Consider the following 10407-nt stretch of genomic DNA (forward strand, 5'->3'; position numbering starts at 1 on the left):
CCGGCGCACTATGCCAGAACGGGGTTGCAGGCGGGCAGTATGATAGGCGGGGAGCGGCCCTGGGCATCGCGTTTACTCGAAAATGCTGCATTTCTCACCACACAGGAAGGCTGGACGACGACATTGCGACACTGAGTATCACCCAGGAAGTCCCGAGCATCAAGCACCATACAAGAGGATCACAGCAGACGAGTGCACCCAGAGCCACAAAGTCCAGGGTCGCCATGGCTGAAGTGCAGGCCAAGCTCCAGAGCCTCTCGGAGGAGTACCAGAAGCTGCAGCAAGAGCTGCAAGACGCCGTGCAGTCAAGGCAGAAGCTCGAAGCGCAAAAGTCAGAGAATGAGGGCGTAAAGAAGGTCAGTGGGCTTGCGACTGCCAGTCCCGATTGGCATTGCTGACTTTGTCCACAGGAATTTGAGGGCCTGAAGGAAGGCGAAAGCATCTACAAGCTTGTCGGCCCGGCGTTGCTGAAGCAGGAGAAGGTCGAGGCGGAGAGCACAGTCAACGGCCGATTGGAGTTTATCGGCAAGGAGCTGTAAGTTATGCGAGTGGCTGTTGTGAACCTGGGATAAAGCTCTAACCTCTCGACGCAGGACAAGGACAGAAGACCAGATAAAAGAGGTCCAGACCAAGCTGGACAAGAAGAAGGGCGAGATTATCCAGACCCAGGCCAGCGCACAACAAGCGGTAGGCAGCGCGCCGGCGCAAGCAGCAGCGTAGGCATGCATTGTTTAGAAAGACGATAAAATGGCACAATAATTCCATTTCGCGTCTTGGGCATCTTGCACGGCAACCTCTGCAGTCGAGAAATGTGCTAAACACATGACGGACAAATACCCCTGACATGTCAGCTAACCTTGGAAGGTTTGCAGGACCCGCTGCAGGTACTGTGTTGTGGTCCTGGTGGGCTTGGGAGCTGTCCGGCCTCGCAGTAAGTTGGTGAGCAGCATTGGTGAAATCGAGTGATGATCACCAAGCTCATGTTGCTATCGTCGGCCTTTTATTCTCGTCTATGCTCTTCAACGCTTAAAAAGGTCTTGTCTCTCCTGTTTGAAAAACCCGGCGTGCTCCAAAGGAATGACGTAAGAAGTTGGTGCTCCGGTCCGGCACCCCGCGGATCAAAGCGCGGGGCGCGCCCAGCAGGGTGCACAAGACCACTTGACCTGCCAACGAGACATCCACGGCACGCGAGTTGAAGCACTCTCTCCAAGACTCCAACATCATTACAGCACCAAAGCCCAGAGAATCCTCCAGGCCTGAGCGCAGATACACAAATACAATCAAGCTCGACGTCGACCAGTCACGCGACCCTGCAATCACAACAGCTCCCGTCGCGGCAGCCTAGTACGAGCCATCCGTCTCCGATTTCCACACCACAACACGCAAGCCTCCCAGGCAGCAGACATAAGGGGGCGACATGTTAAGCTCACGGTGACCGCGGCCCCTCACCGTCCCTATTAGTGCTATTACCTGCATTACACACACCTGTGTAGCCCGTGTGCCAACAGCATGGCATCGATGGCACGGTCCTCAAGACCGAGGGGTGTCCAGGAGATCACCGCCGAGGCAGAGGACTTTACACTCAACGTCAGCATACCCTTGAAAGTATGGCTGCGCACAGCTCAGATGTTGACCCAGCGTGTGAGTATGGCCTCGCTGACCACACCCGCCTTCCCAACCAGCAATACTGACTGTCACAAACACAGGGGGACATGCATTTGCGAAAGGGAGAATGGGCCCAGGCCTACATGCTGTATTGGAGATATGCCGTCCTCATCACCGAACGCCTGAAGAAACATCCCGAATACAAGACACCCGCCGGTCGCGAGGCCGCCCGACCAGTCCTCGCACAGCTCAATGCGGTGCTCGACATCCTTGGCCGCATCAAGCCTTTGATCAAGCGGGAGTACGAGGAGTGGGAAGCGGAGGAGGCCAGGAGAGAGACCCTGAGAAGGCAAAGGGTGGAGATCGCACAACAAGAAAACGAATCTTACGATGTGCCGCTTCGGCATCGCCACCGCCATGAGGAGCAGCTGGACCTTGAACAACACAGAGACCTGGCTGTCGAGCTGGCCCAGGAGGAGATGAGGCGCCGCGAAAGGGAACGCCTCCAACACGCTGGCTCTTTTGTGTCCGCCGACCAACAACGGAGCCGACGGGTAGCCGGAATATGGGACCAGTGGACCGTCGAGCTCAAGGATGAACAGGCACGGAGCGACGAGCTCTTCCGGCGCCAAATGGAATCCACCAGAAGAAGACTGGATGGCAGAGATGATGACGCCGCAGACGAGGCCTCGCGACCAGTACAGCACAGCACAAACTATAACTACCCCTCGATCTCGCGTTCACAGCCTGTCCAGTATGAACCGACTTCGTTCCACCAGCGGATAGAGTCAGCAGTGGCTCCAGCAAGGCCGCCAAAACATGACCTCCAATATCCTCCAACATACCATTCTGATCGAGGCGCATCCCCTCTGATTCCTCCCCCGCTTCCCAGCAAAGAGACTCTGGATAGTCCTCAGGACCTATCGGTCGGCTCGCAACCACCAGTTCCACCTCCCAAAGACCGGGAGGTTTCCGTGGCTCCCGCACAGAAAACATTCCGACCAGCTGCGTACCTGGAGAACGGAGAGCCGCTGCGTTCCATTATCCTACCTCGCCAGCTTCGACACCGATTCCTCGACGTCGCCGAGAAAAACACCAGACAGGGCCTGGAAATGTGCGGCATGTTGTGTGGCACCGACGTGAATAACGTCCTAGTCGTGTCGTGTCTCATCATCCCGGAGCAAAAGTGCACATCCGACACGTGCGAGACGGAAAACGAGAACGCCTTGCTCGAGTATTGCATGACGGAGGACTTGTTGATGATTGGCTGGATTCACACACATCCCACGCAGACTTGCTTCATGAGCTCTCGTGATTTGCACACGCACGCGGGATACCAGATCATGCTGCCAGAAAGCATTGCCATAGTCTGTGCGCCGACGAAGCAGCCAGAGTAAGTTTACAAAGCTCACTCTTATGTCTTTGATCCTGGACACTGACAGTGCTCGACTAGCCACGGCATCTTCCGGCTCACAAACCCTCCTGGGCTCCCACATATCCTGAACTGTGAGCAGCAGGCAACCTTTCACCAACATTCAATCGACAACTTGTACACAAGCGTCGAGAGACCCCATGGACACGTGGTGCAGGACGATAGGCTCCAGTTCACTCTGGTCGATCTGCGGCCCGGCTTCCGTGATGGACCCGGAGCGCGCAAGACCTTTTAGGACCTGGTATCAACGCGCGCAGGACGGCTGGCTTCACATGGTCGTGTCGCATGCAGCTTCCCTAGTAGGCGCAGCACTCTGAACTGCTTTTGCCGCATTTGCGATCCGGCCTTCATTGTAGAAGAAGATGCATACCCATTAGACAGCAGCAGGATGCGAACCAAGATAGAATAATGAGACATGACAGGCACGAAAGCACTTCCAGCACTCGCCGTCGCAGGACGACCAGGTCATCTGGCTTACATAAGTGAACGACGCTCTCCAGCGCACTAGACCCGAACCCGACGCTGCACGATAAGGCACGCTGATAAGAAAGCTGGGCCCGGAGAGGCTGTTTTGCCTGAGCAGGATTGGCTGCGCTGGAGCAGGCGCAACCAGACCCAGGCGTGGAAGTGGGCCCGGCCAATTGGGAAGTGCAGAGCTCGTCGAAAAATTTTGGGAGGCACACTTTTCGGGGCGTGCAACTGAGCTCCAGCCATTCTACGCAGCAGCATCACTTGTCACAGTGGCCCGCGACAAACATCACATCTGCCGCGCGACACCTTGCCATTGAGCGTCCAGCACCCCTCTCCCCAATCGACCTCGTACGCGCCGCACGCAGCGGTCACCAGCAGACACAATGACCAAGGTCGATTTCCTGCTGCACGAGTCGGCCGTCGGCTATGCCATCTTCAAGGTTGTGCACCAGCAGGACACGGTCGGCCTGCACCTCAAGGAGGTCCAGAAGGCCGGCCAGGACCTCGCCAAGTTTGGCAAGATGGTCCAGCTTGCCAGCTTCGCGCCGTGGAGGTGAGACTGCCTCAGACTGCAGCAACCCGGAAGCGATGGAGATCAACAGAACTGACAATGTGTGCCACCCGCGCAGAAACGCCGCCGATGCGCTTGAGAACATCAACCTCATCTCGGAGGGCATCCTGCCCGACTACCTGAAGTCCAACCTCGAGCTCAACCTGCCCCAGAGCAAGAAGAGCAAGATCATTCTTGGCCTGGCCGACAAGAACCTGGCGGGCTCCATCAAGGCCGAGTTCCCTGGTGTCGACTGCGAGACTGGCGACACCTCCGAGGTCGTCGCCGACCTCCTCCGTGGCATCCGCCTGCACGCTGCCAAGCTCCTCAAGGGGCTCGAGGAGGGCGATGTCGAGAGAGCCCAGCTCGGTCTCGGTCACGCCTACTCGCGTGGCAAGGTCAAGTTCAACGTCCACAAGAACGACAACCACATCATCCGCGCCATTGCTACGCTTGACAACCTTGACAAGGGCATCAACCTGTTCTCGCAAAAGGTTCGCGAGTGGTACGGCTGGCACTTCCCCGAGCTGTACGCCATCGCCTCGGACAACTTGACCTATGCCCGCCTTGCTCTCTACATTGGCGACAAGGCCACTCTCAGCGAGGAGAAGGTGCACGAGCTCGCCGCCCTCGTCAACGAGGATGAGGAGAAGGCCCAGGAGATCATCAACAAGGCCAAGATCTCCATGGGTCGCGAGATCTCGGACGTCGACATGGCCAACATCTCGTCGTTTGCCGGACGCGTCGTTAAGCTCGCCGAGTACCGCCGCACTCTGTACACCTACCTCGTCGACAAGATGAGCACCGTCGCGCCCAACTTGGCCGCCCTCATCGGCGAGGTCGTTGCTGCCCGCCTCATCCAGAAGGCCGGCTCCCTGACCAACTTGTCCAAGTACCCTGCCTCGACTCTGCAGATTCTTGGTGCCGAGAAGGCCCTGTTCCGTGCCCTCAAGACCAAGGGCAACACCCCCAAGTTCGGTCTCATCTACCACAGCTCCTTTATTGGACGGGCCAACCAGAAGGACAAGGGCCGCATCTCGCGTTATCTCGCCAACAAGTGCAGTATCGCTAGCAGAATCGACAACTTTGCCGAGGCGCCCTCGCGCAAGTTTGGCGAGGTCCTCAAGCAGCAGGTCGAGGACCGCCTGGAGTTTTATGCCACTGGCAAGAAGCCCACCAAGAACGCCGATGCCATGGTACGTTGCCCGCGCTCGCTTTCCCAGCTTATCGCAGACACTGACCCCCACAACAGAACAGCGCCATTGCCGACATCATGGCCGATACTGGTGATGACACCCTTGCCGTCGACGCCGACATGGTCGATGCTCCTCTGCCCGGCAACTCCGAGGACAAGAAGGAGAAGAAGTCCAAGAAGGAGAAGAAGGAGAAGTCCAAGGACAAGGAGGAGAAGAAGAAGCGGAAGCACAGCGACGTCCACGAGATGGAGGTCGAGGTGGACGGCGACAAGAAGAAGAAGAAGAAGAAGAGGCACTCGGAGGCGTAAGCGGGCCCACACCGGTCTCGTTCTGACTTCTGTCTCGTCTGCTTTAGTACTTGGTCGTCTCGTTGCTTGTACCAATTGGTCCGGGTCTTCTCTGGGAAACATCATCACGCTCATCGGCCATTGGGACGACTTCCACTACTACAACTCTTTCAGCATTGGCTTGGCGTTTAGGGAAAACGGTGTTTTGTCTGTATACAATAGGGTCATACCCGAATCTATTCCTACCTACTGTTCAAGATTGGAGTGTGCATCTGTATGGGTTGTGTTGCTTGGCAGGCAGCTGTGCGTGTTCCGGGAAAGCGGTGCATACAACAAGTCCGCTGCTCTTCATTGGTGACCAACTGAGGTAAGCCGACCTGCCAAGTCGCACCGACTTGCTGGACTTCATCATCCGTGTCGTAAGCCCCTAGAATACTTATGCACGCCACCACGGCGGTACGTGACTGAAGAGCCTGGAAGTGGAGCTTGTATCCCGGCTACTGTGCCAAACTTTTCCGAGTACGCTGCGCTGAGTAGCAGTGTGGATGGACCACGGCCGCTCTATCGGTGCATGCAGGAGACCATGAGACAGCCATCCATTACACATCACGAATCATAGAAATGCATCACGAACGCAATAGTGCGGGTAATCCGATCACGGATCGGTCTTTTTCATTGCAAAGCTGTCTCCCGCGAAGGGGGAGATGCTCTCGTTCTACTACACGGCAAAACTATCTTTTGGACAACACGTCCTCGATCGCCAGTCATTGTCCTTTTCCCATGCAGTATCCGTGCCCGTGTTCTCACTACCCGTTATCGTCCGGACCAATCTCACAGATGTCTCGAGACAAGAGCGCATTTACTGCTTGTCGAAGACGTAGGTGAGGTGGCAGCGGCCGCAGTACTGGCGGTCCTGCATGGCAGCCATGAAGACACCGGCACCGCACTGGAAAGGCAGATGTTGTTAGCAAATGATTTTTCGAAGAGGCAAGAGACAGAAAGACGTACAGTGTCGTTGGGGCACTCGCGGCGGAGGCGCTCGATCTTGCCATCGCCGTCGACCTTGTAGTACTTGAGGACGGCCAACTTGGTCTTCTTGCGCTTGTGCTTGATCTTCTTGGGGGTGGTGTAGACCTTCTTCTTGCGCTTCTTGCCGCCACCACGCAGCCTCAGCACGAGGTGGAGGGTGCTCTCCTTCTGGATGTTGTAGTCGGAGAGGGTGCGGCCATCCTCGAGCTGCTTGCCGGCGAAGATGAGGCGCTGCTGGTCCGGAGGGATGCCCTCCTTGTCCTGAATCTTGGACTTGACGTTGTCGATGGTGTCGGACGACTCCACCTCAAGGGTGATAGTCTTGCCCGTGAGGGTCTTCACGAAGATCTGCATGATTGCCTGTGTGTGGGAGGGGAAGGTTAGCAGGCAAGGAACATGTTACACGCGCGAGCTGCTGGCCGTCGTCGTCCACATACCTAGACAATATGCCTATTGCCGTCCTAAGCAACCGAAGTGTTTGGTGATGGAGGGGGAAGGAGAGGAACTGGGAAAAAAAGCTACGCCTCAGCCTAGAAGAAGGTCGAAATGCAAAGTCCCACACTGCGGCGTCCCAGCACCAGGTCCGTCCTGCGCGGCCACACACGCTCGCCTGCACGGACCATGCCCTTGTCCCGCCTAAGGTGCCCGCCACTTTTGCGCTGGTTGCTGGCGGGCTGATAAGGGTTTTGCTTATCGAGCGGGCGCACAGAAAAATGGCATCCCCTCCCCGTCCTGCCCGCCTGGCGAAAATGTGCGTGCAGCACAGGCGTGACGATTGGCTGGGCCCGCGCAGAGTGGGCACCATTTTCCCAATTCTGAGCGCAGCACAGCATTGCCAATATTTGGACCATCTTCAGACCTGCACGTCTGCTTCCTCCCTTTGCCAACTTTCGACAGTCAACCACCCAGGAAGTTCATCGAACCGTACGTATTGTCCACTCTGCTCGCTGGCGAGCTTTGTCCTTCATCCCGCTTCCAACCTCGACAACATCCTCTCGACGTCCTCTCGACCCCTCCCACTGACATATCCTCGTCCTTCCTCCCACAGAACCGTCAAAATGGTCAAGAAGAGAAAGAACAACGGCCGCAACAAGAAGGGCCGCGGCCACACCAAGCCCATCCGCTGCAGCAACTGCTCGCGATGCACGCCCAAGGACAAGGCGATCAAGAGATTCACCATCCGCAACATGGTCGAGTCCGCCGCCATCCGTGATATCTCGGACGCCTCCGTCTTTGCCGAGTACACCGTCCCCAAGATGTACCTCAAGCTGCAGTACTGTGTCTCTTGCGCCATCCACGGCAAGATTGTCCGGTACGTTCGTCCCCGCTCTGCTTCGGGTAGTACGACCACGCGCTCTCCTCTCAAGGTGCTGGCACGTGGGCACTTGAGAAGAACCTTGGTCGGACTGCCGGTCTCTCTGGTCCAGTCTCGCGGCGGCGGCAGTTGCCTTTCGAGACACTGCCGTGCGGCTTCCCGGCATGCCGTTCCACCATGCCTGCCGTCCACGACGTGCTCGACGGGCGAGCCGCCTCCTCGGGCTGTCTCAGGAGACCACGACGTAAGTTTCGTGAAGCATACTGACATGTCCTCTTCACAGTGTCCGCTCTCGTGTCGGCCGCCGCAACCGTGCCCCTCCCCCCCGTGTCCGGTACAACAAGGACGGCAAGAAGATCACTCCCACCCAGACTGCCAAGACTGCCTAAACAGCACGACATGGTTGCCTTTCGGTGTTGGGGTGAACAGGGTTGATTATGGGAACCGGCGAAAATACTGTGCATCAACACAACTGGGTCGTTGTATCGTGGATCATCATGGTTTTGTTGGCTTCATGAAAATGGGTTTCGGCATGAACTTTCTCCCAGATTACGACCTCTATGAGCAATTGAGATGCACTAGCCGTGATGAGCCGCAAAAGGCCCATGGCAGAATTGACACACAAAACAGTCAAACCAAGAAAACGCTGCGTCCTGCTGCTGTGACAATGTGATGTGATGTCTGTGATTCGTTCGTGTATTCTCGAACACATGTCGATGCCGGCCAACTACTATCCGCTGGTCTTGGTCAAAAATGACCTTCCACCTCCTCGGGGTCACCCGTGTAAATCCGGAAGGTCTGGCTCGCACAAGTGCTCCGGCCTTCAGAAAGCCAAGTCGACTCTGTCCACGAACGCCGACGGCCGGCCAAATGTCACGAGCGCCTTCTTGGCCGTCAAGTCCATGACAATCGTGAACAGTGTCTCAGAAGTGCTCTGGCCAATCTCGCGGCGGTTGATAGACATGGGATAACCCTCCTCGTCCTTGAAAAGCTCAAACAGCTTTTCCGAGTACTGCTTCGCTTGAGTCTTCTGACCTTGCTTGTGCATTTGGTCCACGAGTCTCTGGATCCTCTGTACTCGTGGGTCAGAGTCCGCCAGCCACGACGGCTCGTCGACACCCGCGTGCTCGAGTAAGAGGTGGTTCGTGTGCGCAAGCATGTTGACTGCGCTGTCTGGAGAGGGGGGAGACAGTCCTATCTCCTTGACGCTGGTGCTTGTGCACTCTATGCCACTTACTCTTCTGCTCTCGTCGTGACCATCGCCAACGAGGAGATACACGCTCCCTGCCACACCCGTTGCTGTCAGCGCCTGCACAGCTTCGGAGCATGACCAGCTCTCGAGCACCCTGCGCATGGCCAGATGCACGGGCAACCGTCCGCTCGCAACATCGACTCCACGAGCCCGGATTGCATTTTGGCAGATGCCCACGCCGGCAGAGTTGAAGCCGATTTTGCCGATAATGCCGGCCTCCGTGACCATGATGATGTCTGGCAAGCTTTTCTCGCTGTTACTTGACGAGATGTGCAAGACGATGAGGTTCTCCCGTTGTCCGACGAACCAGTCCCAGTTCTGCGCCAGATATGTGTGACCCGGTGCTGCATCGTCTCCAGCGACGAGGCCGACGCTCGTGCACCCGTCCATGGGCGGATCCTGAACCCGTCCCTTGCCGTTGACGCCGTTGCTGTGGTCTGTGAAAAGGCCGAATACGATCTCGCTCCGAACGTTGAGCGCCACGATGTCCAGCAGATCGAGGGCGTTGTCGTGGGCTCCGTTCTGATCGCCCGCAGAGGCAGCATTTACACCATCCGCTACGCCGCGCATCTCTTCCACATACCGCGGACACGAGCGCTCCAGGTGCTCCAGGTAGCTCTGCGCCTCGCCTCGCACTCCGAGCCATGACAGCGAGCACGCCTTGGCAAAGAGGCCTGTGTAGAAGGAGAGAGAGCTGCGGACCTGGGCGTGCGCTTTCCGGCCGTGGTGCTGGCCGATCTGCATGGGAGTTTCGGTGTTAGTGCATGCTTATGGAGGTGAAGACTGTCCAGTCTAGAAGGGGTGTCAAAGCTGCGAGAAGGACCAAGCATTTGCAGCACGAGATTATTCTCTTCCATGAGCTGGGACTCGAAAGAACTAAAACAAGGTATGATTGTTTGGGTCCCAGCAGATGTCACTGAATGGATCAAAACATAGACAGAGTTGGGAATCTTTTTTTTTTTAAGGAAAAAAAAGTAAATGAAGAAATCATAAAATCGAGAACCAACACGTTCTCTGAAATGACGAGGAAAAAAGATCATTTACCTCGTAAGGAGTCCCGGAGCAAAAAACCTGCAATGCCATTATTATCGTGTCGTTCCCGCAAAACTCAGTTGACCGAGGTCGAGGTTGCAAGGGGAGGAGTCGCCGCCACGATACACTACGAGAAAGAACAGAATAAATCAGATCGGCACAGCCCGATTATGCTCGTAGAATTCGACAAGAAACTCATGCGTAAATCGTGGATTGCTTCGAGGAAACCAGAATGCTT

At 56.5% G+C, this 10407-nt stretch overlaps 6 protein-coding genes across 6 annotated transcripts; 4 read left to right on the forward strand and 2 right to left on the reverse strand.

Moving 5' to 3' along the window:
* The first annotated feature begins 93 nt into the window (after positions 1 to 93).
* Positions 94 to 1170, forward strand: B0I36DRAFT_324674 (Prefoldin). The gene is made up of 3 exons (XM_046154135.1): positions 94 to 356; positions 411 to 535; positions 594 to 1170. Exons 1-3 carry the CDS (start codon positions 225 to 227, stop codon positions 718 to 720), a joined length of 384 nt encoding a protein of 127 aa, XP_046011149.1. The 5' UTR covers positions 94 to 224; the 3' UTR covers positions 721 to 1170.
* Positions 1171 to 1173: 3 nt separating this feature from the next.
* B0I36DRAFT_324675 (uncharacterized protein) lies at positions 1174 to 3484 on the forward strand. Its single transcript, XM_046154136.1, has 3 exons — positions 1174 to 1641; positions 1707 to 2998; positions 3059 to 3484. Exons 1-3 carry the CDS (start codon positions 1510 to 1512, stop codon positions 3270 to 3272), a joined length of 1638 nt encoding a protein of 545 aa, XP_046011150.1. The 5' UTR covers positions 1174 to 1509; the 3' UTR covers positions 3273 to 3484.
* Positions 3485 to 3730: 246 nt separating this feature from the next.
* On the forward strand, positions 3731 to 5798 carry B0I36DRAFT_324677 (pre-rRNA processing nucleolar protein-like protein Sik1). The gene is made up of 3 exons (XM_046154137.1): positions 3731 to 4061; positions 4138 to 5254; positions 5311 to 5798. The coding sequence occupies exons 1-3, from the start codon at positions 3892 to 3894 to the stop codon at positions 5560 to 5562; spliced, it is 1539 nt and encodes a 512-aa protein (XP_046011151.1). The 5' UTR covers positions 3731 to 3891; the 3' UTR covers positions 5563 to 5798.
* Positions 5799 to 6182: 384 nt separating this feature from the next.
* B0I36DRAFT_324682 (ubiquitin-40S ribosomal protein S31 fusion protein) lies at positions 6183 to 7176 on the reverse strand. Its single transcript, XM_046154139.1, has 3 exons — positions 7008 to 7176; positions 6550 to 6930; positions 6183 to 6487 (listed from the first exon to the last, which is right to left on the reverse strand). The coding sequence occupies exons 2-3, from the start codon at positions 6922 to 6924 to the stop codon at positions 6401 to 6403; spliced, it is 462 nt and encodes a 153-aa protein (XP_046011152.1). The 5' UTR covers positions 6925 to 6930; positions 7008 to 7176; the 3' UTR covers positions 6183 to 6400.
* Positions 7177 to 7343: 167 nt separating this feature from the next.
* On the forward strand, positions 7344 to 8529 carry B0I36DRAFT_324684 (ribosomal protein). Its single transcript, XM_046154140.1, has 2 exons — positions 7344 to 7882; positions 8169 to 8529. Exons 1-2 carry the CDS (start codon positions 7629 to 7631, stop codon positions 8272 to 8274), a joined length of 360 nt encoding a protein of 119 aa, XP_046011153.1. The 5' UTR covers positions 7344 to 7628; the 3' UTR covers positions 8275 to 8529.
* Positions 8530 to 8708: 179 nt separating this feature from the next.
* On the reverse strand, positions 8709 to 10220 carry B0I36DRAFT_245076 (acyl-coenzyme A:6-aminopenicillanic acid acyl-transferase-domain-containing protein; the record flags this gene model as incomplete). Its single annotated transcript, XM_046150123.1, has 2 exons — positions 8709 to 9875; positions 10182 to 10220. 2 exons carry the CDS (start codon positions 10218 to 10220, stop codon positions 8709 to 8711), a joined length of 1206 nt encoding a protein of 401 aa, XP_046011154.1.
* Positions 10221 to 10407: the final 187 nt, after the last annotated feature.

Source organism: Microdochium trichocladiopsis (assembly GCF_020744255.1).
Source record: "Microdochium trichocladiopsis strain MPI-CAGE-CH-0230 chromosome Unknown B0I36scaffold_6, whole genome shotgun sequence".
Classification (NCBI taxonomy): domain Eukaryota; kingdom Fungi; phylum Ascomycota; class Sordariomycetes; order Xylariales; family Microdochiaceae; genus Microdochium; species Microdochium trichocladiopsis.

Excerpts from the sequence above, each read along its gene's own strand:
- B0I36DRAFT_324674 (XM_046154135.1), top strand. The coding sequence starts at position 225 with ATGGCTGAAGTGCAGGCCAAGCTCCAGAGCCTCTCGGAGGAGTACCAG. Across the intron at positions 357-410 it reads AGAATGAGGGCGTAAAGAAG|GAATTTGAGGGCCTGAAGGA; the intron begins GTCAGTGGGCTT and ends CTTTGTCCACAG. Across the intron at positions 536-593 it reads GAGTTTATCGGCAAGGAGCT|GACAAGGACAGAAGACCAGA; the intron begins GTAAGTTATGCG and ends CTCTCGACGCAG.
- B0I36DRAFT_324675 (XM_046154136.1), top strand. The coding sequence starts at position 1,510 with ATGGCATCGATGGCACGGTCCTCAAGACCGAGGGGTGTCCAGGAGATC. Across the intron at positions 1,642-1,706 it reads CTCAGATGTTGACCCAGCGT|GGGGACATGCATTTGCGAAA; the intron begins GTGAGTATGGCC and ends TCACAAACACAG. Across the intron at positions 2,999-3,058 it reads GCGCCGACGAAGCAGCCAGA|CCACGGCATCTTCCGGCTCA; the intron begins GTAAGTTTACAA and ends GTGCTCGACTAG.
- B0I36DRAFT_324677 (XM_046154137.1), top strand. The coding sequence starts at position 3,892 with ATGACCAAGGTCGATTTCCTGCTGCACGAGTCGGCCGTCGGCTATGCC. Across the intron at positions 4,062-4,137 it reads GCCAGCTTCGCGCCGTGGAG|AAACGCCGCCGATGCGCTTG; the intron begins GTGAGACTGCCT and ends CCACCCGCGCAG. Across the intron at positions 5,255-5,310 it reads CCAAGAACGCCGATGCCATG|AACAGCGCCATTGCCGACAT; the intron begins GTACGTTGCCCG and ends CCCCCACAACAG.
- B0I36DRAFT_324682 (XM_046154139.1), bottom strand. The coding sequence starts at position 6,924 with ATGCAGATCTTCGTGAAGACCCTCACGGGCAAGACTATCACCCTTGAG. Across the intron at positions 6,488-6,549 it reads GCGAGTGCCCCAACGACACT|TGCGGTGCCGGTGTCTTCAT; the intron begins GTACGTCTTTCT and ends CTGCCTTTCCAG.
- B0I36DRAFT_324684 (XM_046154140.1), top strand. The coding sequence starts at position 7,629 with ATGGTCAAGAAGAGAAAGAACAACGGCCGCAACAAGAAGGGCCGCGGC. Across the intron at positions 7,883-8,168 it reads ATCCACGGCAAGATTGTCCG|TGTCCGCTCTCGTGTCGGCC; the intron begins GTACGTTCGTCC and ends TCCTCTTCACAG.